The following is a 26116-nucleotide window of genomic DNA, read 5'->3' on the forward strand; positions in this document are numbered from 1 at the left end:
TCCAAAGTATCTGTATTATTCTATACTCTTACTAGCAATGTATGAAAATTCCTCTCCAACATTTGGTGTTCTAACGGGTGTGTAGTAATATCTCGCAGTGATTTTAATTTTATAGGCAGGTTTCACTGTATTATGTTCTCTTATCTGTATTTTCTGTATGTTGTCTGAAACAAATGTGCAATATGAACCAATGACCCCTTATCCAAAAATTTTGAGTCCAGAAGTGTTTCGAACTCAGAATTAGGGGGATTTTTTCATATTCATACATCTACGCATAATTATGTCACTCTCCAGCAGGGTAATCAAATACCCTGTAATCAAATATACTAATATTCCTGCAGCAAATTTAGGAATAGGCACACTAAGTAGGATTAAGATTATAAATATCCTCAGGTCAGTTCAGGTCAGGTTTTGCCACCAAATGAGTTTTAGCACCAACCTAATGAAAACTAACCTCAGTTTTCAGAGTTCCTGAATTTTGGAATTAATGATATAGCCAAAACCAGCACTCAGTTTCCTTGGATCTTTCAACTACTCCAAAGTTATACCTTCCATACTGCTTTGTATTTTGTTCTCCTTTAGATGTGAGACTATGTATCGCTCATTTATATCTCCCTATCACTTACTACAGACCTCAATTACTAAGATTAATTAGATGAATAAATGGTATCATCTTGTTCTCCCAATGAGATATGTCCTTTGAGAGTAGAGGTTGGTATTAAGTTACCTTTAAATTCCTCTATTATAGGAGGCAGAGAATAAACAAATGCACATGCCAACCGACTACACCCACCCCAAAGGGGACTTTCACGTGGAAACCTACTGTGAATAAGAGGGGTAAGAGTGATGTTGCTTACCCTCTACCTACCTTTTTATCTAGGGCTTCCCTGGTGGCGCAGTGGTTAAGAATCCGCCTGCCAATGCAGGGGACACGGGTTCGATCCCTGGTCCAGGAAGATCCCACATGCTGCGGAGCAACTAAGCCCGTGCGCCACTACTACTGAGCCTGCGCTCTAGAGCCCATGAGCCAAGACTACTGAAACCTGCACGCCTAGAGCCCGTGCTCTGCAAGTTACCGCAGCGAAGAGTAGACCCTGCTCGCTAAAACTAGAGAAAGCCCGCGCACAGGAACAAAGATCCAATGCAGCCCTCCAAAAATTAATTAGAAATTTAAAAAAATGGTCTATTTCACATGTTCAAAAAAAAAAAAAGCAGTACACTATTTCCCATCTTTCATTTGTATAAAAGCTTTGGAGAAAAACATACACATCTTTTCTGTGCTTTCAGTACTGCTTAGCATTATTATAGTCACTTGAATAAAAATTAAATATTTCCACAATACAGAAAGTTTTATTTTTCCTATTAGGACAAAATAACTAAGCAGGCTCTGCAAAAAGGGGAGACAAATCTTTAAGTAGTTCTTATAGTGTGTACTAGATTTTTCTGTTTGTTTCCCTAAAAACAAGATTAATTTTTAAAATTAAATTTTATTTTAATCAGAACAGTTTTGGGACTTCCCTGGTGGTCCAGTGGTAAAGAATCTGCCTTTCAGTGCAGGAGACGCAGGTTCGATCTGTGGTCGGGGAACTAAGATCCCACATGCCACAGGGCAACTGAGCCCGTGAGCCGCAAACTACAGATCCCACGCGCTTTGGAGCCTGCTCACCACAACTAGAGAGGGAACCCGCACGCCACAACTAGAGAGAAGCCTGTGCACCGCAACAAAGAGCCCGAGCACCGCAATGAAAGATCCCCATGCTGCAACGAAGATCCCGTGTGCCACAACTAAGACTCTACACAACCAAAAATACAAATTAAAAAAAAAAAAAAAAAGAACAGTTTTGGGGAAAATTCTGCTGGTCTTATTAGGCTAAAAGAACAACCAGATCAGAGGTGCTACTGTTGTGCTGTCTGAAAATGACCCTTAAAACAAGGGAGCATTATATAGGTGGTACATACCAGTTATCCACTGTACTTTTGTCTTTTTTCATTTTAAAGATTTAAGTTTAAAATATAAAGATCACCCAGGAAGTTTCAATTGGAAAATGTAAGCAAAAGCAAATTAAATTTTAAAAATACTTTTCAGGAAAGTAGATTTGAAGAACTTGAATTACCGTTGTGCACATACGTAAGCCTCCTTTCTTCTCTCGTTACAATGTTGGATATCCATATATCATTGCTATGTATAAAAGCAATCCAGTCTGGATCCGCTGGGCATAATTTTGGATCCATCCGAATGTTGGGACAACTAGTCTCCACTAGATTGGGCCGTAAGGGTTGTTGCTAGAAAAGTAAACAACATTTAAAGGCAAGTATCAGGCTGATACATATTTGTTTACCAGCGCCCTTCCTATAAAACGAATAATAATCCCAAGTACAATATCAACTATAATAACTGCTCTCCAGAAAAATGTACTTTCATATGCCTTAACTTATAAGAGAGGACTCATTTTTTTTCTATGAATTAATAAGCATAACAGGAGCAGAAATAAAGACAAAATAAGAGCACTTCATAAATTCTGTTGTCCAAATCTGTTTAAACAGAGTAATTTCGTTTGTTACATGCTTTTATTAAACACTTATTTGACTATTTCACTTATTAAATATTTCTAATTAATTTTACCAGTATAAAATAATTTGCTCATAAAAATGTAATGAAAGCTAGAATCATCACAATTCTATCAGAAGAATAGTTCTGATATCACATTAAAATTGCCTAGAATAAAATCAAACATTTAAAACCATTTACTGAGATGAATCAAGCTTTTAGGGGAACCACAGAGGGATTGCCCTGTGATATCATTATCTTCGAAAATCCACCTCAGCACTTACTCAAAAAATGGCACTGATGCCCTTTATTAATTCTTCCTACACAGCAAGTGTTTTTAGCATTTTAAAAATTGTATACTAATGTCACTGAAAAAATTATTAATTCTTAAAATTGGAAATTAATACCCATATTTCTTGTTTTCTTTACTACTAAATTAGTAGTACACAATTAGTGAAAAGAATTTTTTAGTTTGTTTAATTACCTTTCTGATTTGGACACAAATAACCTCAGGACCCAAAAACAGATTTATCAAGTAGTAACATCAACTTACAGTAAATCCTTGTGGCCCTCCATCTTTTACGTGATAAATTCCACTACCAGCTTGAAATAGAAATGTTCCACTTCCTTGGTGATAATCATAAGAAGCAATTCCAACTGTTCCGATTCGTTTTCTTTCTCTCAATAGTTCTTCTTCTCGAGAATACATTCCATAGTCCAGTGTTGCCTAATACAGAAAGAAAGTCTCACATTCCAGTCTTCTGAAAGGTGGCTTTTTGCTTTTAGCACTGAAATTCTAGCATCTCCAATATTACTGGGTTTACATTTTGAGTGATCCCAAAATTTGCCAGCAACTTTAAACAGATTAATTTCAGGAAGTCTGCTGAAAAATTTCTTGGTAAAGGGTCCCTAGACGATTACTGTATACATTAGAGAGCAAGAATTAAGTCTCATCACCTTGGCTTGGCATTCAAGATCTTCTACAACTTAAATGTAATATAGCAGTTCTGCATGCACTTAAGAGCAGACTCTGAAGTCAAGCAGTTTGAATCTAGGCTTTGACTCTCATTAGAAGTCTGACTTTGGGCAAGTAGTTTAATTTCTTCAAAAGTAACTTTCTTCACTTTCGAAGTAGTAATAAATCATCTACTTCAGCTTTGTGAAATTTAACTTAGATAAAAATATGTAAAATGTTTAGCACAATGATTGGCACAGAGTAAAGTTCTCAAATATCAGCTGTCATTAGTACCTTTCCACTAATCCACTAATTCTGCTTTAATAAAACCTTAGGTCAGGCTTGTCACACCACTGAGGTAAAACCCAATATGCGGTGTTCTGCTCCTGGCCTTTGTTCCATCACCGCCCCCCCCGACCCGAGGCCATTTTTCTTTCTATCCATCCAAGTTTTACTGATATCCCAAAACCTTAGCCCTAATTCAACATTGGCCAGGAAAGTTTCCTGATGCACTATGGTGTAGTGATCTCTTCTTTGAAATTTATATGAGTTACTATCTCTTTTACTCATTTGGCTATGGTTTTGTTTTTCACTTTTTTTCAGTATTTCTGACTAGAAATAGATTAAAAAAAAACAACTTGAGAGCAGAATCTGATTTTTGCTTTCCTACCTAAAGCATCTGTTAAAATCTCCCTCAAAGAATATTTGTAATCAATGATTGATGATGAAGAAGGACCTTCCCAAACTAAAAATATTATTTGACACATATATAAAATTTAAATATATATATATATAAAAATCTAATAAGTGCTAGTTTTAAAAATTTACATCCACATCTTCCCTCACTAAGAGTTCTTTATGATAAATAAGGGGATAAATAAAGGAATGGTAAATAAGGGAAACAGACATGGTTTCTGCTACCAAGGACTAACACTATTTTATGTTATGTTATGTTATTTTATTTTATTTGGCCGTGCCATGGCTTGCGGGATCTTAGTTCCCTGACCAGGGATCAAACACCGGCCCCCCACAGTGGAAGCACAGAGTCCCAACCACCAGACTGCCAGGCAACTCCCAAAGGACTAATACTTTGAAAGTAGCCAAGTTCAGGGACTTCCCTGGTGGTCCAGGGGTTAAGAATCCACCTTCCAATGCAGGGGACGCAGGTTAGATCCCTGGTCAGGGAGCTAAGATCCACACATGCCGTGGGGCAACTAAGCCCGCATCCGTACGTCGCAACAAAGACCCAGTGCAGCCAAAGTAAAAAAAAAATAAATAAATATTTAAAAAATAAAAAAAATAAAAGTAGCCGAGTTTATATATCCGGAAAAAACCATAATTCAAAAAGATACATGCACCCCAGTGCTCACTGCAGCACTATTTACAATAGCCAGGACATGGAAGCAACTTAAATGTCCATCAACAGAGGAATGGATAAAGAAGATGTGGTACATATATACAATGGAATATTACTCAGCCATAAAAAAGAACAAAATAATGCCATTTGCAGCAACATGGATGGACCTAGAGATTGTTATACTGAGTTAAGTAAGTCAAAGGCAAATATCATATGGTATCGCTTATATGTGGAATCTAAAAAAAAAGGGGGTACCAATGAACTTATCTACAAAACAGAAACAGAGTTACAGACATAGAAAACAAACTTATGGTGACCAGGGGGTAAGGGGGGTGGGGAGGGATAAACTGGGAGATTGGGATTGAAATATACACACTACTATATATAAAACAGTTAACTAATAAGGACCTACTGTATAGCACAGGAAACTCTACTCAGTAGTTTGCAATCAATGATTGCATTTAGGGCCCACCCTAAATCCAGAATTATTTCATCTTTAGATACTTAATTACATCTGCAAAGACCCTATTTCTAAACAAGATCACATTCACAGACACTTTTAGGACTTGGACATATCCTTTTGGTGGTCCCTATTCAAACAACAGGACATTATCAAGAAAGTAAACAACAAAAACTGCTAACAACCTGGTTAACAAAGTGGGCAAAAGACTTGATTAGACATTTCTCCAAAGAAGATATACAAATGGCCAATAAGTACATGAAAAGATGTTCAATATCACTAATCAGTAGGGAAAAGCAAATCGAACCACAATGAGACACTACCTCATACTCATTAGGATGGCTCCTATTAAAAAGCCAGAAAATAGTAAGTGCTGGCAAGGATGTGGAGAAACTGGAACTCCTGTGCACTGCTAGTGTGAATGTAAAATGGTGCATGGAAAACAGTATGGCAGTTCCTCAAAAATATAAAAATGGAACTATCATATGATCCAGCAATTCCACCTCTGAGTATATACCTAAAAGAATCGAAAGCAGGGACATGAAAAGATATTTGTATACCCATCTTCATAGGAGCATTATTTATAATAGCCAAAAGGTAGAAGCAATTCAAGTGTCTATTAATGGATGAATACACAAACAAGATGAGGTATATACATACAATAGAATAATATTTAGCATTCTGACATATGCTACAACACGGATAAACCTTAAGGACATTATGCTAAGTGAAATAAGCCAGTCACAAAAGGACAAATACTGTATGATTCTACTTCTATGAGGCACCTGGAGTAGTCATACTCATAGGAACAGAAAGTAGAATGGTGGTTGCCAGGGGCTTGGCAGAGAGGTAATGGGAAGTTATTGTTTAATGAGTACAGTATTCCAGTTTTGCAAGACAAAAAGAGCTCTGTGGATGGATGGTGGTGATGCTTGCGACAATGTGAATGTACTTAATGCCACTGATGTACTAATGTACACTCAAAAATGGTTAAGATGATACATTTTATATTATGTGTATCATGTCCACAATTTTTTAAAATGAAGGTATAAGAACTTCAGAGTAAGGTAAATGAAGAATAGAAAAAAGGGGAAGTAACAAAAATGTCTTATCTCGATAAAGGAGAGATCAAAATGTGTTTAAATGTATAGATTTAAATTAATGATTATAGTACTAAATACTTGCCAAAGGTAATTATGACTGATTTTCTACTAATAAATTAATGATTACTGCAATTAAAGAAAAAGATAAAAAGACAACCCACAGAATGGGAGAAAAGAAAGTCCAGTATCTAGAATACATAAAGAACTCTTACAATTCAACATTAAAAAGACCCAATTTGAAATGGCAAAGGACTTGCACAGACCTTTTTTAGGCCTCGTCATGCAGCTTGCCGGACCTTAGTTCCCCGAGCAGGGATCGAACCCGGGCTCCCTGCAGTGGAAGTGCATTGTCCTAACCACTGGATAACCAGGGAATTCCCCAGACATTTCTTTTCTTTTTTAAAAAATTAATTAATTAATTATATTTATTTTTGGCTGCTTTGGGTCTTTGTTGCTGCATGTGGGCTTCCTTCTAGTTGCAGCAAGCTGGGGCTACCCTTCGTTGCAGTGCTTGGGCTTCTCATTGTTGTGGCTTCTCTTGTTGTGGAGCATGGGCTCTAAGTGTGCGGGCTTCAGTAGTTGTGGCACGTGGGCTCAGTAGTTGTGGCTTGCAGGTTCTACAGCGCAGGCTCAGTAGTTGTGGTGCACGGGCTTAGCTGCTCCACGGCATGTGGGATCTTCCCGGACCAGGGCTTGAACCCGTGTCCCCTGCACTGGCAGGCGGATTCTTAACCACTACGCCACCAGGGAAGCCCTCCCCAGACATTTCTTTAAAGAAGGTATACAAATGGCCCATAAACACATGAAAAAATGGTCAGCATTACTGGTCATTAGGGAAATGCAAATTAAATAACAATGAGATATCACTTCACATCCGTTAGGATGGCTATAATCAAAATGACGGACAACAACAAGTGTTGGTGAGAATGTAGGAAATTAGAACCCTTATACATAGCTGGTGGGAATGTAAAATGATGCAGCTGCTATGGAAAGCAATTTAGTAGTTCCTTAAAAATGTAAACACAGAGTTACCACATAACCCAGTAATTCCACTCCTAGATATATACCCAAGAGAACTGAAAACAAATCTATACAAAATCTTGCATTTGAATGTTAAAAGCAGCATTATTCATATAAGCTCCAAAGCTGAAACAACCCAACTTTATCCATAAACTGATGGATAAATAAGATGTAGTCTAGCCATACAATGGAATATTATTCAGTCATAAAAATAAATGAAGCATTATTACCTGCTATAGTGTGAATGAATCCAGAAAATACTGTGCTAAGAGAAAGAAACCAGTCATTAAGGCCCACATATTATACAATTCCATGTGTATGAAATGTTCAGAATAGGCAAATCTATAGAGACTCAAAGTAGATTAGTGGTTGCCTTGGCCTGGGGGTACAGAGGGTGAAAGGATGGGGAATGACTGCTAATGGGTTTCTTTTGCAGATGACAGAAAGTTCTAAAATTAGATGGTGATGATGGTGACACAACCCTTTGAATACACTTAAAAACTATTGAATTGTATACTTTGAGTGAATTGTATGGTATTTGAATTATATCTCAACAAAGCCAGTAAAAAAATTTTTTTAATGGAAAAGCTTATTCTATGCTAACAGTAATCAAAAGGAAGCTAGAGGGACTATATTAACATCAAAGTAAACTTCAGAGTAAAGAATATTACTTGAAATAAAGAAGGTCATTTCAAACTAAGAAAGCAGTAGATTTACGAATAGGATATAACAATCCTATCCACTTATACCCCTAATAACATAGCTTCAAAATATATACTAAAGGAAAAACTAATAGAACTGCAATGAGAAACAGTCAAATCTACAATTATGGTTGGAGATTTCAACATTCTCTCTCAATAACTGATAGAACAAATAGAAAATCAGTAAAGACATAGAAGACTTTAACAATACAATAAACCAATTTGATCTAATGGTCATTTATAGACCTAACAAAAACAGAACATATATGCTTTTCAAGTGAACACAGAATACATACAAGGATGGACTACATTCAGGGCCATAAAACAAGACTTTAAAAAATTGAAAAGATTTAAGTCATACAAAGTATGTTCTTGGATCACAGTGGAATTAAATTAGAAATCAAATTTCTGAAAAATATGCTAATATTTGGAAACTATATAGTACACTTCTAAATAACTTATGGGTTAAAGGGAAATAGGAAGTATTTTGAACTAAATGAAAATGGAAACACAACATATCAAAACGTATGTGCTACAGCTAATGTGGTACTTAAAGGGAAATTTATAACATTAAGTGCCTATATAAGAAAAGAAGAAAGGTCTCAGACTAGTGACCTCAGCTACCACCTTATGAAACTAGAAAAAGGAAAACAAACAAAATCCAAAGTAAGCATAAGAAAAGAATTAATAAAGTTTAGAGCATAAAATGATGAAAGAGAAAAAAACAAAACGACAGAGAAAAATAAATGAAACCAAACTGATAAACCCTTAGCCAGACTGATCAGGAAAAAAAAAGGCTGGGAGTGGAGAAGACACAAATTACACAAAATATCAGGAATAAGAGAGGGACAACACCAAAAATTTTACAGACATTGAAAAGATTAGGGAATATTATGAAACTTATGCCAATAAATTTGATTACTTACATGAAATGGAAACATTTCTTAATAGACACAAACAACCAAAGTTTTCTCAAAAAGAAATACATAATATGAATAGCACTACATCTAAGGAAGAAATTGAATTTGTAGTTAAAAACCTTTCCACAAAGAAAATTACAGGTCCAGATGGCATCACTGGTGAATTCTACCAAACAATTTCTAGAAAATTAAAAAGGAGGAAATAACTCCCAACTTATTCTGTGGCTAGCATAACACTATTACCAAAATCAGACAAATTTCAAGAAAAGAACACTACAGACCAATACTCCTCATGAACATAGATATAAAAAAATCTAAACAAAATATTAGCAAATTGAATCCAACAATATTTAAAAGGATAATAAGTTAGAACCAAGTGGGCTTTATCCTAGGAATGCAAGATTGGTTTAACACGCAACAATCAAGTGATGTTTTGTTTTACCGTATTAACAAATTAAAAAAGAAAAACCCTGTTCACAGCAGCACTATTTACAATAGCCAAGACATAGAAGCAACCTCAATGTCCATTAACAGATGAATGGATAAAGAAGATGTGATATACATACATCACAGAATGGAATACCACTCAGCCATAAAAAAAAGAATGAAATAATGCCACTTGCAGCAACATGAATGGACTGAGAGATGATCACACTAGTGAAGTACAGAGAAAGACAAATAAATGATATCACTTATACATGGAATATAAAAAAAAATGATACAAATGAGCTTATTTACAAAACAGAAACAGACTCACAGACGTAGAAAATAAACTTATGGTTACCAAAGGGGAAAGGTGGGGGAGGGATAAATTAGGAGTTTGGGATTAGCAGATACAAGCTACTATATATAAAATAGATAAACAACAAGGTCCTGCTGTACAGCACAGGGAACTACATTCAGTATCTTGTAATAAACTCTAAAGGAAAAGAATCTAAAAAGAATATATATATATATATATATATATATATATATATATCACTGCTGTACACCAGAAACTAACACAACATTGTAAATCAACTACAATTAAAAAAAACAAAAGTGAGAAAGCACTTAGAAAGTTAAAAAAAAATACTAGCAATGATCAACCAGAAACTGAAATTAGAAAACAAAGCCATTTACAATAGAATAAAGAAATATGAAATACTTAGGGATAAATCTTATGAAGGACTGTGCAAGACTGGTACATTGGTTGCCTGTATCCCTGAATGGGTGGGTAGGGGAGAATACAAGCCAGTACAAGGAAACTTTTGAGGGTAATGACTGAGGTAAGGGTTTCACAGGTACATCATATATACATCCAAATCTATCAAATTGTACACTTTAATATCTGCAGCTTTTTATATGCCAATTATACCTCAATAAAGCTTTAAAAAATGAAACCATGTAAGAAACCATATAAAGCACTGGATGAAAACATGGATAAACTCTTTTATAACTTGGGTGTAGAAAAACTGTCCTATGACAGAAGACACAAATTCTTGAAACAATACCAAAAAGATGGATAAATTTTATTACACAAAAATCTTCCACATGGCGTGCGCACACACACACGCACACACCATAAAGTAAAAATAGAAATTACAACTTCAGGAAAATATCTGAAACTATATCACAGACAAAGGGTTATTAATATCTCCAGTATATAAAAGGCTCCTAAAAATGAAGAAAAAGACCAATCACTCCACAGAAAAATGGGTTAGAGATAAAAGATGATTAACTTTGCCTATAAAAGAAAAGCAAATTAAACTACACTGGTATACCATTTCTATCTATCAGATTGGCAAAAAAATCCAAATGTCTGACCACATACTGTGTTGGAGAGTCTCTGGGAAAACAGGCACACTTATACCTTACTGATGGAAATTCAAAATGGCACAGCTCCTATGGAAGAAAATTTGATAATATCTAGCAAAATTACAAAACCATATACATTTTGGTCCAGTGACTTCAGTTCTAAGAATCTAGCTTAAAGTTACACTGGCAAAAATGTAAAAAGCCCAAGCCATTTTACTGCACTACTATCTGTAATACAAAGATTGAAAATAACTAAAATGTCTATCAAGAGGGAACTGGTTGAACATGATTTGTCTGTACAACACAACACAGATGTAAAAAGAAATAAAGATTATGTATACAGTTGTCCCTCAGAATCTGTGAGGGATTGGTTCTAGGACACCCCCCACCCCCATGGATACCAAAATCTGTGGATGCTCAAGTCCCTCAGACTATAAAATGGCTTAGTACAGCTGCATCCAAGGATGCAGCTTAGTTCTGCATCCAAGGATGCTGAACCTGTGGATATGGAGGACTCACTATATATTCTTACGGAGTGATTTGAAGGATACATTGTTATTTGAAAATTGCAAGGTGGAGAAAATGTATACTGTATGTTACTATTTATCTAATGGGGGATAGGAATATCTATGTAGTCACTTATATTTTTTAAAAAAGAAGGATAAGCCATTTAAAAACACAAAGATTATCTAGAAGGAGAAGGGGAGAAATAGGGTAGAGGAGATGAGGAGCTTCTCTGAATACTTCTGGTTTTGTAGATCTGACTTTGGAACCATATAACTATTTTCTACAAAAATTAAATTAAAAACAAAGGAATTCCTAACACTTGAAAACAAAATGAAGCAAATGAATCTAATTGTATAGAACTGATAGCATGACCACACAGAGAAGACAAATTCCAAGTTACTGTTAAGTAATCAGCACTGATTCATTTGTTATTTTAAAACTGTTTTGTGTGTAGTATGGAGTAAAGCAAATGAGTAATCATACTGTTGTTTAAAACAGAACCTTTGGCACCAGAGAAAGAAAATTCGTATGTAGGATAAATGAGGTTAAAGAAAAATCCTGTAGTGCAATATCTTAACTGGATATATCAGTCTGACCTTATATCTTATCTGAATTGATATGACTTCATGGTGATCTGTACATTTCAAACACACACACACACCCACACCCACACACACAATGTATGTATTCCCTAGTTTGCCCAATAAAAAGACCTAGAAACGATTAACAACCCAATAATAATAAGCATCTCTAGTACCCAGATCATGGTCTCTTAACACCACTTTCCCCTAAAGGAACTAGAGAGAAATGGCTGATTCTAAGCATGGGATAAGCAATGTGAAAGATGATCATAACACATCTTCACAGCAGAAAGCAACAGCGCTATCATCTATTACCAGGGTCACGTCAAAAGGATTTGACATGTCAAGTTGAAAGGGATTCCAACAGCCAAAAATAAGACATTTGTACAATAAGAATAATAACTGTCAATGGATCAAAAGATACCAAACAGGCTTACACTGTAAGTTTATAAAGATACAAAAACTCCTCCAAAACCCCTAACTGATCACATATATAAGACTGTAGAACACAGATTATTTGAAAAATGGGAAATAAAGGACAAGAAACATCCTGCCTTTCTATTGTGAACTAGAACTCAGAATAACTGAATAGTTGTTGAATAGCAGTTTTCTCTTTATAGAAGTTTTTCAGTTAATAAATGAAGAAGGAATGATAAAATTTCACTGTTTTATAATGGATCTAGGTAATGATCAAAGAGTGCTATCATTGCAAGAAGATAAATAAGGCTCTATACGACTTTTGATGGAGGCATACAACGTCTATGAAATATTATTTTGTTAATTGTGGTAAAATATATAACATAAAACTTACTATCTTAACAATTTTTAAGTGTACCATTCACTACTGTTAACTATACTCACATGGTTGTGCAACCCATCTCCAGAACTCTCCCATTTTGCAAAACTGAAACCCTATACCCATTAAACTAATTAAACAGCAACTCCTCATTTTTCCTTCTCCTAGCCTCTGTCAACTACCATTCTAGGAGTCTATTTGACTACTTTAGGCACCCCATATAAGTGGAATCAGACAGTATTTGTCTTTTGTGACTGGCTTATTTTACTTATCATGATATCTTCATAGTTCATCAATGTTGCAGCACGTGTCACAATTTCCTTCTTTTTTAAGAAGGAATATTCCATCACATGTATTGGGTTGGCCAAAAAGTTAGTTCAGATTTTTCCATAAGATGTTTTGGAGGGAATTCCCTGGTGGCACAGTGGTTAAGCATCCGCCTGCCACTGCAGGGGACATGGGTTTGAGCCCTGGTCCGGGAAGATCCCACATGCCGCGGAGCAACTAAGCCCATGAGCCACAACTACCAAGCCTGCACTCTAGAGCCCACAAGCCACAACTACTGAGCCCACGTGCCACAACTCCTGAAGCCCACACGCCTAGAGCCCATGCTCTGCAACAAGAGAAGCCACCGCAATGAGAAGCCCACGCACTGCAACGAAGAGTAGCCCCCACTCACTGCAACTAGAGAAAGCCTGCGTGCAGCAACGAAGACCCAACACAGCCAAAATAAAATTAATAATAAATAAATAAATATATTAAAAAAAAGATGTTCTGGAAAAACCTGAATGAACTTTTTGGCCAACCCAACATATGACACATTTTGTTTATTCATCTGTCCATGGACACTTGGGTTACTTCCGCCTTTTGCCTATTGTGAATAGTGCTGCTATGGATATGGGTATAGAATTATTTGTTCAAGGCCCTGCTTTCAATTCTTTTGATCTGTAAAGTATTATTGGGGGAGAAAAAAAGAGGAAACCTGGGTCTGATGAAGCTTTGAGATCTGACTACCTATTTATATTTACAGAGAATACAGGAGACTGAAGAACATATCAAATAACACCACAGGAATACAATCAGCAAAACAGACCCTCTTTCTTCAATAGATAAACTGCAGTGGGGAAAAAATGGATGGAAAGGAAAGCAATATATTAAAAGTAAGAGAAACTTAAGAAACCTATCAATCAATTGTAATATATGAACCTTACTTAGATTCTGATTTAACAAATCAAGTGTAAAAAAAGAGAAATTTAAAAATCAGGGAAATTTGAATATTTTATATGAAGAAATGATCAATGATTTTTTAAGATGTGATGATATCTAAAAAGAATCTATATTCTTTAGAGATACATACTGACTTATTTAGGAATGAAATGACCTATTTGGGAACTCTTTAAAAATAATCCGAGATGTGGGACTTCCCCGGTGGTGCAGTGGATAAGACACTGCACTCCTAATGCAGGGGGCCCAGGTTCAATCCCTGGTCAGGGAACTAGATCTCACATGCATGCTGCAACTAAGAGTTCGCATGCCACAACTAAGGAGCCGGCAAGCCGCAACTGAGGAGTCCTGGAGCCACAACTAAGGAGCCCACCTGCTGCAACTAAGGAGTCCATGTGCTGCAACTAAGGAGCTGGCGAGCTGCAACTAAGACCTGGTGCAACCAAATAAATAAATAAATAAGAATGCCAACTCTCTAAAAAATAATAATAATAATCTGAGAAGTGGGGATAGGGATTGTGAGGGAAGACTGGTAAGGCTACAGTGAAACACTGATGGCAAAGATTTGAAAATTGTTAAAACTAGTTTGCATAGGATTCTACTTTTGTATGGTTTGAAATTTTCCATAATAAAGCTTAAAAAAAAAAACAACTCTGACTCACTAATTTGCAACCTTTTCCATGAGAAAACTACCATTATTTCAGTTCTACACACTGTTCTTAGAATAAGGAATTTTTTTGTTTTAAAGGAAAGTCACAAACCAATGTAAGAAACAACATCCCTGATAAATAGTTGCAGTCAAAATGATTGTCATGGAAGGTTTTGTTTTGTTTTGTTTTACTTCCTAAGAGAAATATCACATTTTAGTTCCTAGTCCAAATATTCTATTCAATACTCAATGTAAAAATAATAAATGAGAACTAAAAAGGAAAACAATCACACCCAAACTATCATCTTGTTTTTGAGATGTTTTGAACCATTTACATATTGTCTAAAGACAAAATATTGAAGAAAAAAAAAAACCTAACCTTTGATTTTACATAAATTGAATTATGCTATTTAGAAAAAAAAAACTGAACTTAGTACCTTTATTTAACCCTTACATTAGTACTGTTACTAAATATTAGAACTAAAAATTCAATTTAAAGATTTGAATAAAAAGCTTTCTGGAAATATACATTACTTCTTTTATGTGAATAACTCTTCCACCAAAATGTGAGAATTACATAACTAGCAAGTTTGTAGATGAGAATGATAGTTAAACAGGGAGAAAGGTAGCCAAAAAACAATCTGGGGACTTCCCTGGCGGTCCAGGGACCATTGGGTAAGACTCCACCCTTCCACTGCAGGGGACACAGGTTGATTCCTGGTCGGGGAACTAAGATCCCACATGCTGCGCCGTACTGGGCGGCCAAAAAAAAAAAAAAAAAAAATCTGAATTGTAATATCTACTATCCCTAGTTTCAGATATTGAGAATTTAATGAAATTTCATGGTCATACATGCAAAAACATAAAAATGTTTTAATTCCTTTTGATTCATATCTACTTCAAATATAAAACCCCAATTGAATTTCTGTCCCTAAACAAATGTAATATCTAGAAACATACACAAAATCATAGGAATAACAATGTTTAACCCTACCTGAAAAAGATCCAAAAGAGGCTTCCAAGAGAGCATTAAGACTGCTGCTCTGTTGATGGTTTTGGGAATTTCAGAATAAAACAGTGTATTTTCTCTGTTCTCACCAGACATAGCTATAAAAGGAAACAATCATTTTTTGTTATTTTAAAAAATAGCAATCTACCACAATTATAGCAGTAAGTATATAATGCCTCCTATATACTGCAAAATTTTGTACTCTATGGGACCTATAATGAATGTTAACAAGTAGGAGATGCACATGCCATATGCCACAGTAATTTTCTTCAGGCTCCCAGAAAAATCCTCAGGTTTCCTTTTGATATTCAAATTTTAGTCCCTCTCAAAATAAACATAAAAGTGTATAAGATGATGTAAGGATAAGTGTCACTTTTAGTTTTTTTTTTTTTTAATTGTTAGTGTCTTACAAGTTGGCAATAGACTCATTAGATTCCAAATGGGGGTACTTTGTGACAACTTCAGACTATCAAGCTTCTTCTTTTTATGAATCATTTAAAGTATTTACTTAGAAATATACATAGGTCTAACAATTTGAGTTTTTCTTCACTATAAATGTTCTACCACTATAATCACTAATAAGTTTCAAATGAAAGTACATTCATATTAAAACAACACAGAATCTGATATCTGATTTGTTAAAAGTCTCTTTATCCTTTATTCGAGAATTGTGAAAGAAAGAGGTCTACACTATGTAGAAGATAGGTCTATTCTGTGAAATCATACAATAACTGAATGGGAAGATCACAGCAGTGTAGAATAAACTACATACCAAAGAGAAGTAATAGAAATACAACATGGTTATGAAGAGGTGAACCAAAGAAAACTCAAAGTAAAACAAAGTCCTTCTACTCTAAAAGGTGCTAGAAAGGTATCACTTCCAAAAAAGCTAGGGGAGAGTGAAGGAAAGAGAAAATAAATCACACAGGAAGAACAAAAACTCTCTCTAGTGGAACAAATCCTCAGCCTTGTGTTTCTGATAATGGCAGAGAAAGCAGTCTGTGGAAGGGCATGGTAACTTCCATGCTAACCCTTGCAAAGGTGGGGGATGACTCTCCAAATACCCACAGATTCCTTTATCCTTTTATTATCCTAAACTTTTCTTAAACCTTTCTTAGTTTGTTGCCTTTTGGAGTAAAAAGTCAGGTATCAGCTGATATTTACTTCAGCACTTAGTTTTGCCTTAGATCTATTTTGTACATTCCAGAGTTACTTTGTTACATAATTCTTAAGACTGTAGTCACTTATCCATACCATTCATAATCTTACAAAATATGATCATATCCTCCTTAAGCCTTTTCCTTCTAAGAGCTTTCAACCTGCAAATATGAAAAAGCTGGTTCTCATCTACCCTCAAATGAGAGCCATCCACAATCACTTCAAATGCTCCTCTTAAAACTGCTCCTTGTTCCATAATGCCTTCCTTGGCTTCAACCTTGACCAATAAAAATTTCCAATGCATTCTATGTACACACACACACACCAGTTCTGGTTAAACACAAAATGACCTTTTCCCATTGTTTCTTTCCTGTTGACACACTGCTATTTATTGGTGTCCGAAGTATATTAAAATTTCTGAAACAACAGATTTACATGGAAAAATATTGATATGCAGATGGATATAAAAGACTTGAGCAAATGAAATGGCATACAACTTTCTTGAAAAGCTCAATATTTTATAAAGATTGTCAATTTTCCTAACTTCATCTATAAATATAATGTAATCCTAAAACAGTATAAATAGGATTGGGAGAAAGGAGCTCTAATCTAATTTTAAGTTCTCACAGAAAAACAAGCAAACAAAAATAATCAAGAAAAGTATGAAAAAGAGTGATGAAGGGTGACTAGTACTATAAAATAGTAAAACATCTAAAGTTATGATAAAAATAATAATAGTAACAGCAGCATAACATTGGCACTTGATTTGACAGACAGATCAATGGAACAAAACGAAGTCCAAAGTAAAAAAGATTTCAAAAAATATAATTTGGAGCTGAGAAAGCCTTTCTAGATGTGATGCAAAACTACATAAAAAGTAAAAATTTAACTACCAAAAACAAAAAATCAGATTTCTACAGAAGGGCAAAAGGCACTAAAGGCAAAAGACATTAAATCTCAGGGAAAAATACTACAATGGGTTAATTCCCTTCTTGTACAAAAAAGTGCTTTATGTCAATAAGAAAAGTACCCACAACCCAATAAAAAATAGACAATGATTACAAACAGATCAGTCACAGAAAAAGAAATACAAACGCCTTGTAAATATGGGAAAGGATGCTCAACCTCACTCATAAGAAAATTAAAACTACAATGAAATATGGGGATATAATGTACAGCAATACTATATTGCATATTTGAAAGTTGCTAAGAGAATAAATCTTAAACGTTCTCATCACAAGAAAATTTTTTATTAACTATAACTATGTATGGTGACAGATGTTAACTAGACTTACTGTAGTGATCATTTCACTATGTATATAAATATCGGATCATTATGTTGTACACATGAAACTAATATAATGTTATATGTCAATTAAAAAACAATAATAATTTAAAAAAATTACAGTGAGGAACTGCTGTTCACCAATCAGACTGGGAAAGATAAAAAGAAGTTTTATTACTCACTATTGGTACAGGTGTAGAGAAATACTCTGAGACAATGCTGGCAGGGATGTAAACTCTATAACCTCAATGGAGGGGCAATTTGGCAATATCAATACAAATTCAGAATCTGTACACCTTTTGTCCCAATAATTCCACTCTTTGGAATTAGTCCTATTAAGTAAATTCACATATGTACAAAAATGATCTAATACAGTGATATCTGCTCCCTCATTTTTTGTTAATACCAAAATAGAAAAACCTAAATGCCCATTATTAGAGGCCTGGTTAAGTAAAAGATGGCACAATTATATAATGGAATACTCTGGAGTTGCTTAAAAAAAATTGAATCTACAATTACTAATGTGGACTCATGCAGAGAATATCTCTTTAAAAAAAAAAATTGTCAAACAGCTTTGGAGGAGGGGAGAAAACCTATTTTTAAAAACTTAATAAACAAAGGCACATTAGCAGGTCGGCCCTCAAACACATCTCTGGCTATTCAGCCCTTCCTTTCCCACCCAACCCCTAGCTGTGGGACTCAACTCAGGCCTCAGTTCCTCCAGTGTTCCCATCTCTCACATCCTTTCTTCCTTATTCTAACAACCATTCATTGCCTTCAGGCTCTGGGTTAGGAAAATAAAATAGCGTGACTACAGGAAGGAAACTCCAAAATTTATGGGCTTGTGATTCCATTTCAACTATTGTACTGGGAGTGAAATCCCTTTCTTTAAGCAGTTTTAATGGTTAATTCATAAACATTTTTGTGAGACATTTGTTTATAGTTAAGAATTATGGATGGTATGGCTATTATTTTTAACTATTATACTAAATATAAGGGTTCCTCCCCTAATTGTGCCCAAACTCTCTTCCAACCAAGCTGCCTGATTTAGCAAGTATGGATGGGCTTTTCTTATATTGCTTCTCCAATCTGAGGAAAGTCTGACTTTCTGCCTCCGAAAAAAACCATAGCATAAGTTTCTTGAGAAAGATATATATATATATTTCCTACTTAGATGACTTACCTAAATATTTTAGCATCATCTCTCAATAAATGTGTTCAATGAGCGACAATTAATGAATAGGCCTTTGGGACTTAAGCTAATACAAATAATAATTACCAGCTGGTGAATGCTAGGCAGCATACTATAATTTACAACTATTATTTCCAATCCTAAAAAATAATACTGTAAAAAAAAAATAATAATACTGTAATGAAGACAGCTGCTTGGGGGATGGGAATGGGGTCTACAAATTTTTTTTCTTTCCCTTTTTAGTTTCCTTCCTCAAACTAGCCATAGTACAATAAAACTTGGTTTGGCTGTACAAGAACAGTATTGTGTTTCTTAATATTGGTTTAAGTTGGAAATGTTTTCATGTAAAATGTTTAATACTTAAGACAATCCCATGAGATAGACATTAACCCTCATTTGATAGATGAGGAAATTGAGACCCACAGGGTAAACGAGTCAGCAAAGAGCGGATACCAGAGCTTAGGCTTCTGATTCCAAGACTAGCTCTTTATCCACTGCCCTGTGTCTATATATGTGCTAGGTTAGTCAATACTAAGCTGTGCCTAAGCATGATAGTTGCTCAGAATTTACTACCTATTCCTTTTACTACAACATCTTAGTAAAGCATTTAAGGTGCATAAACAAAAAAACAAAAATGTCCATCAGTGGTATTGTGCATTTAATGAAGACAGACCTTAAACCTGGAGTGAATGGGCTCAGGAAGAAGAGACCAAAACCAGCCTTGGTTTAAAAAAACGAAAGCAGTAGCTGTTGAGAGTGGGAACTACTGTTTTTATTATTTGTGTTCCTAATCTGACCATTCCTAAGGAAAGGCATTTTGAACTAGCTTTAGGAAGAAGTAATATCTAGCATCTTTACTTTGAAAGTAAGATCATGATCAATTCATGATCTGTTATGTGCAAATGAAAATCAAGTTAATGGGACAAAACAAAATGAAAACAGCACCAAAACTGAAGTTCTTTTAATTATTTTTTTTTCCTTTGGTGGAACCATCACTGATTCATTCACTTATTTATTCACCAAAATTTGAGTACCAATTGCATCTAGCCTGTTTGAATTAAGAAAGCATTTCCTTTCAGAAACTATGACTTCATACTCACCAAGGTAATAGATCCTGTCCGAATGAGGCCCATCTGGATCATTCCTCTTCACAAACATAAAATCATGTGGTGCCTTAGCCATCATGTAGCCATGATATTTTCTGGTATCAGCAAGCAGCTTTTTAAGCTGACTCCAGGAGTATCGTTCAACATAAAACGGCTCCAATTTAGGCCGATCCTGTGATTCAATATTCTCCTCACACTCTGCAGTTTCAAAGATCTCAACACCAAGCTGTTCTGTTTCCATCGCTGCTGCCATGTTGCATTTTCCTAGAAAAATAAGGCACATGAAGTTCACAGGTCTGCCTTCTCTTATATTAATCAGAATGACAGTCTGATAGGGCCCCCCAACACCCCCAAAAAGGGGGAAAAATGCTTTTCAGTACAGTTGCAATTAAACTTCGTAAGAAAAGCAATAGCTCCCCCTTTTCTTTAAAAATGAGATTAAAAAAAAATTGAGGTCATGTCTATTTCACAGTTGACTATAAATCTCTTGGGGAACTTTTATAAAAGGCTCTCCTTAAGTATCTCTTGCCAAAATTCCTTTTTCTTTCCCACATTGGAAGGAAACGGGCCATATGCCAGTTGGCTGCTATGTTCCTTCAAAGAGCATGTCAATAGTGAAGCTAAATGTGCCAAGGGAGTTAAGTGTTTTTGCACTTAAAAAAAGTAACTCATTTGATAAATGTGGACTTCTTCAGAGAACAGAAATAATCACGACCAATTAGAACAGTTATAAAATTGTGGCAAACAATGTACTTCTAATAACCTTTCTAGGGAGCTTACCCAAGATAATATAAATACTGTTTCCTTTTAAATGAGACTCCAAACAACAAAAGACCTAACTGGCTGGTACATTTTTTCTTTGTCTTTTGCTCTTGCCTAGACATCACTATCTGATGATCCCCTATGTAACTCTATACTATAAGGAATTTATGTGACTATTACTACAGATTATAAAACTTCTATGATTAAATGAGAAAAAAGTGGCTTTAGTTGTAGTTTATGCACAAAACATTTAATGTTTGTAATATCAATATTTTGATAAAAGTTCAAACCCAATTTACCACTTCAACCCAAAAACAGTATTAAGATTTTATCTACTAATGATGTTTCTTTCATTTTACAAATCCAGAAGAGGATAATTTTTTCCTTTATCTATTTCAATATTTAAATGTAACAGGTGCAAAGTATCAGAGAAAATAACAAGAAGTGTTATTATAAGCCACTGTATGATATTCTGACATGCATTATTCATAACGCTACCAAAAAGGAGCAACATAAACAAAAATTCTGGGGCAACCTGCTCTTTTTGAACTAATAAATGTCCGAAACATGTGGACTTAGGAGATAAACTAGATTGCATTTGTGTAACCAATTCACGTAATTATTAACTACTTCTACAACAAAAATCAATACATGGCTGTATATTTAACATGATGTCTGTTTTAAACCTTAATTTCACAGGTTAACAGGAGTTCGTGGTAAAAACTACCAACCACAGAGAAAAAGTCATTAGCAGGTATGGGTTGTGAATTAGTCCATCAGGTGTGCTGTACGGCATTCGAAAGGAACAGAACTGTGAGGCCACGGCCACGATATTGTGTTTTTTTTCAGGCTACAGTGAAATACACTACCGTTTTCAATATAACAGTAGCAAGAGCAGCCAGAAAATCTACTGGAGAGTTCTATAGTATACAACTTGTAATATTATTACAACTGGGCATTTACCTCCAATGATTAAAATCCAAACAGCTCAACAGAGGAAAAGTCATTTAGCTCACATGGTATTCAGCATATTGATATTAAGTAGCAGTACATGACAGTAATGGTTGTTTGCCCATCTAAAAGCTGGTGGGGGTCTGTTTTCTATCAAATGTGTCAATGGATCTAGTTTGATTCCTAACAGAGTAAGGGACAGGTGAGACAAGGAGATATACAAACTGGGCTCATTCTTCTCAACTCCCCTTGCGTTAAACTTGAAACTTCATCTCCAAACCACTACTTGAAACAATAGAGCTTGGGGATGGAACAGGGAAGCTCAGACAGACTTCCCAAGCTTACTGCCCAGCTTCTTGAGTCATTATTTTGACAAGTCTCTTACATAAAAGTTGCCATTACCTTGCACTTAAGCAAAACCATCTGGTATTCCTAAACTGTACTAGGTCCCTGGACTATTTCTGACTCTCTCTACACACACACACACACACACACACACACACACACACACTTTACAGTTCAAATGACACTATTCTGTATTTTATGGTCAATGTATATCCTGCATTTCCTAGGCTAGACCTGATATTACATAATTTTAGTAATTTACACAAACGTGTAACTAACTGATTTAATTTCCAGATTTCCGTAACACCTTACATACAAATACATTCTCAAAATATGTGACCCGAGTTTTCTAATTGCAAAAATTAGAAAATAGGTCAGTACATGTTCTTAGCACAGTGCATTTATTTCACTGCCCCACCTACCTCTTCACTTAAGGCCCTTCCCTGGTGCCTACCTGATTGTATTTTCATCTGTTCAGATCTCTTCCACATTCAAAGAGATCTTTTTGAAGTGACTCAACTTCAAGCATAGATCCCTCTGCTCATCCTGCTCTCTTCTCACAGGAGTCTTTCCTTTTCTCACCATCCAATCCTGCTCACCAGGATAATGAAATAAGATATAAAGCTGTTGATCATTATTAAAATGGATCATATGTGCCCAAAAAGATTAAGCCTAAAGTCTCAAATAGTACTTGAAACTGATGCATATTCTTTTTGATATAACATACAATGCCTGAATTACTTTGTATCTGCACTTTAATTATGAAAATTATAAACTGATTTTATTTCAGAAATGTATAGCCCAATTTACTCCAAAGAATATCCAAACGGTAGTGTAAATCCTGACATCCGGATACACATTAAAAGGTAAATTATGGAAGAACATTTAAAAGTATAAAAGGCATACAGATGTGAGGTTACTCAGTGGCTGCTGCAAATCTTCAAAAATGACAGATGATTAATAATAAAATTTATTTCTATGTGCCTGGTCCTGTTCTTCTGCCTTTTACATAATAACTAATTTGTATTATTTTACAGAATACATGTTCAGCTGACTGGAGACAGAATAGACTCAACAGAATAACCAGTAAGAACTACAGGGTCATTTTTGCGGAGAGAACTAACTTCCAGTTAACATCAAGATTTTCACAAGATAAAGAATGTACTACCCATTTTCAGTGCATTCCATTTTTGCTTATTTCCTTTCCACATATACTCTGAAAATAACTGAACTAGGTAACTTCTCTAGAAACGGAAGTGTTAAGTTTGTTGAAATTCTGGCTTAGTAAAAGAAGAAAAGCAGGGTCTGTGATTATACCTGTCACTTTGTTATCGGTTTTAATTCTGGGCTCTCAGAGCCCAGATAGGTGATGGAGAGAGATGTGGCTCAGTGGCAAATGGAGGGAAAAAAGTTGTGCTAACATAGCAACAACGGACTACGATGTCAAGACACCTCCCCATTCACTAAGCCCCTCATTCAGAGAAGAGCATGTAAGGTTAGAAAATAGCCTCAGGACTTTTGAATTTGGACCCACTCAAATGTCATTCCTTAATTTTTAATCCAGGCGCCAGTCTGTCCACTTAAACACCCCAAGCCTCGTTGAAACCTAGCTATTTCACTCGTCAGCTAGTTGAGAGGTTCATTATCACAAAGTGGGCAACAATCTTGAAAGCTAGAATGCGGAAGAAGAGGAGAGGTGTAGCAGCGAATATTAAGAAAGGGGACTGGGGGGATGCCAAGGCTTAGAAGAAAAGTGTGTGAGGGGAGAGGTTTGGGAAAAAAAAAAAAGGAAAGAAAAGCACCTATCCTGTGCCAGGTAGGTGAAATAGAATGAGAAGAGGCCAGTAAACAAGGAGGGAATCGACCTAAAGTGGGGCAGTAGAAAACACGAGCTGGGAAACCAGAAAATCTCAGTCCGAATCCGATCTGCCACAGTCGGACTTTAGACAAATCCCTTCGCCTCTGTGGGCTTCCGTTTCTCATCTGTAAGCCCGGACAATACCCGGCTCCCAACCCCAGCAAGGCTCAATTAAGATAACGGACGTGGAAGTCCAGAGGCCAGCACCCAGCGCTCAGGGGGAGCCCAGTGAACGTTGGCTGACTCGGAATCTGAGAGCCTGGGCTTCCTCTTCCGGCAAGTGGGGTCCCGCCACCGGCTGTGGCCCGCGCAGGGCGGCGCGCCGGGTAAACCGCAGAGCGGGCTAACCGGGAGAATGCGCCGGGCGGTTCCTCCGTGAGGCGGAGAGGCCCGAGTGGGCTGAGGCGCAGGCCTCGCGGGCGAAGGGGAAGGAGAGGGGGCGGATACTGCACCTTCCCCCCCCGGCCCCGCCCGGACCGTCCTGACGCGCGCTAAGGACCGGGCCTGCGCCGCTTCATGCCGCGCGGCCTCCACTCCCGACCAGGGGGCAGCGGCCTCCTTGGCTACGGCGCCGGCGGTAACCGAAGCGGTGAACGCGGCACTTAAAGGCGGCGGCGGCGGCTCCAGCACTTCCGGTTTCTTGCGCGCTGCCCTTCAACGGGGGGAGGCGCAACGGACCCAAGAAGAGCGCAGCTCTCTGCTCGGCGGGGTTCCCTTACGACAGTGCCGTCTAGTGGCCGGAGGAGCGAACGAGGCGCGGGAAGGAAACTGGGCGGGGGTGGGGGACAGAGAAGAAATCCAGAAAGGGGCAGTAACTTGCTGGAAATCACAGGACGAACTGTGGCACGTCCGTAGTCATCTATTTCTTTCCTTCGACAAATATATATTGAGTGCCTCCTATGTGCCAGGCAGAGCTGTAGACACTGAGATTAGAACACGGAGCAAGCCAGGCAAAAATCCCTGCCCCTTCATGGAGATGACATTGAGAGGGAAGGACCAGGACCTTGGGGATTTTCTGGGTGTCTCATTGTTATGGTGGAAAGAAACCTGAACTTGGAGTCAGAAAGCTTGGCTCTAGTACTAATTAATGACCTTTAGCAGGTCAGTCTCTTTGAGCCATGGTTTCTTTATCTGTGAAAGAGATGTAATAACGTCACTTAATTGCACTTAAGGAAAACCACGTGTGTCATACAAACACCTAAAGATGAAGGAACTGGGGCCCAGGGTAGGGAAGTGAGTGGTTTGCTATTATCAGGACCAGAGGCAGGTCTCTTGACCCGCAATGTATTTCCTATTCTACACCATACATTGGCTGAGAGAAAGAGAAAAGGGGAGACTTGGGAGATGACTGGGAAAGTGGAAGGTGTAGAACAAAACAGTGGACAAGCTGGGCCTTCCCTATTTTATATTATTACAAGGACCCATTTATCAGAGGTGTGTGTAATTAGGCTTTATTGTAATAAAAGATCCATCTGGGTGCCATGTTCTACTCCTCAGTATGCAATTATTCACTCTGAGGTTAAATGAGTCTTTGCTCAGGCTTTTTTTTTTGAGTTGAGTTCCTCTAAAAGTACAGTCATGTTTTCACTGGGATTCCTCTATGACTTTTGTGCAAAAATACCAAACAAACCCCCAAACAAAAAATAACACCCGAAAGTAGGTTTTAAGGCTTTGAATGCAGATGCACATGCTAACAAAATACAATGAAACATCTTGCACTTCATTTCATTCATCCAAATGTTTACTGAATCTCTGCCACGTGCCTGTCACTGTTCCAAGCACTGGTGCTACAACAGTGAATAAAGTAGGCAAAATTCCTGACTTTGTGCAGT

General features: G+C 36.6%; 1 protein-coding gene and 1 non-coding gene across 12 annotated transcripts in view; one reads left to right on the plus strand and one right to left on the minus strand.

The window, feature by feature from the left end:
- The window catches only part of DPP8 (dipeptidyl peptidase 8), a 57185-nt gene extending 32272 nt beyond the window's left edge, over positions 1 to 24913 (minus strand). For 3 of the 11 annotated variants that reach the window (XR_003436401.1, XM_027123353.1, XM_027123356.1), the window contains exons 1-5: positions 22881 to 24913; positions 20363 to 20632; positions 15613 to 15725; positions 3102 to 3275; positions 2115 to 2283 (exon numbers count right to left, since the gene is read on the minus strand). Coding sequence is in view for 10 of the 11 variants with exons in the window: in XM_027123353.1 (XP_026979154.1) it covers positions 2115 to 2283; positions 3102 to 3275; positions 15613 to 15725; positions 20363 to 20632; positions 22881 to 22917 (763 nt within the window). In the remaining variant the exon portion in view is untranslated. Of the gene's footprint in view, positions 1 to 2114; positions 2284 to 3101; positions 3276 to 7673; positions 7709 to 15612; positions 15726 to 20362; positions 20633 to 22880 lie in introns of those variants that run through there. The other 8 variants (XM_027123351.1, XM_027123352.1, XM_027123348.1 and 5 more) reach the window with 7 other exon arrangements.
- Positions 14168 to 14240, plus strand: TRNAR-CCU (transfer RNA arginine (anticodon CCU)). The gene has a single exon. It is a non-coding gene; the product is annotated as a tRNA-Arg (tRNA).
- Positions 24914 to 26116: the final 1203 nt, after the last annotated feature.

This window comes from Aethalodelphis obliquidens, unplaced genomic scaffold (genome assembly GCF_003676395.1).
Source record: "Aethalodelphis obliquidens isolate GAN/ISIS:26980383/991018 unplaced genomic scaffold, ASM367639v1 scaffold26, whole genome shotgun sequence".
NCBI classification, from domain to species: Eukaryota; Metazoa; Chordata; class Mammalia; order Artiodactyla; family Delphinidae; genus Aethalodelphis; species Aethalodelphis obliquidens.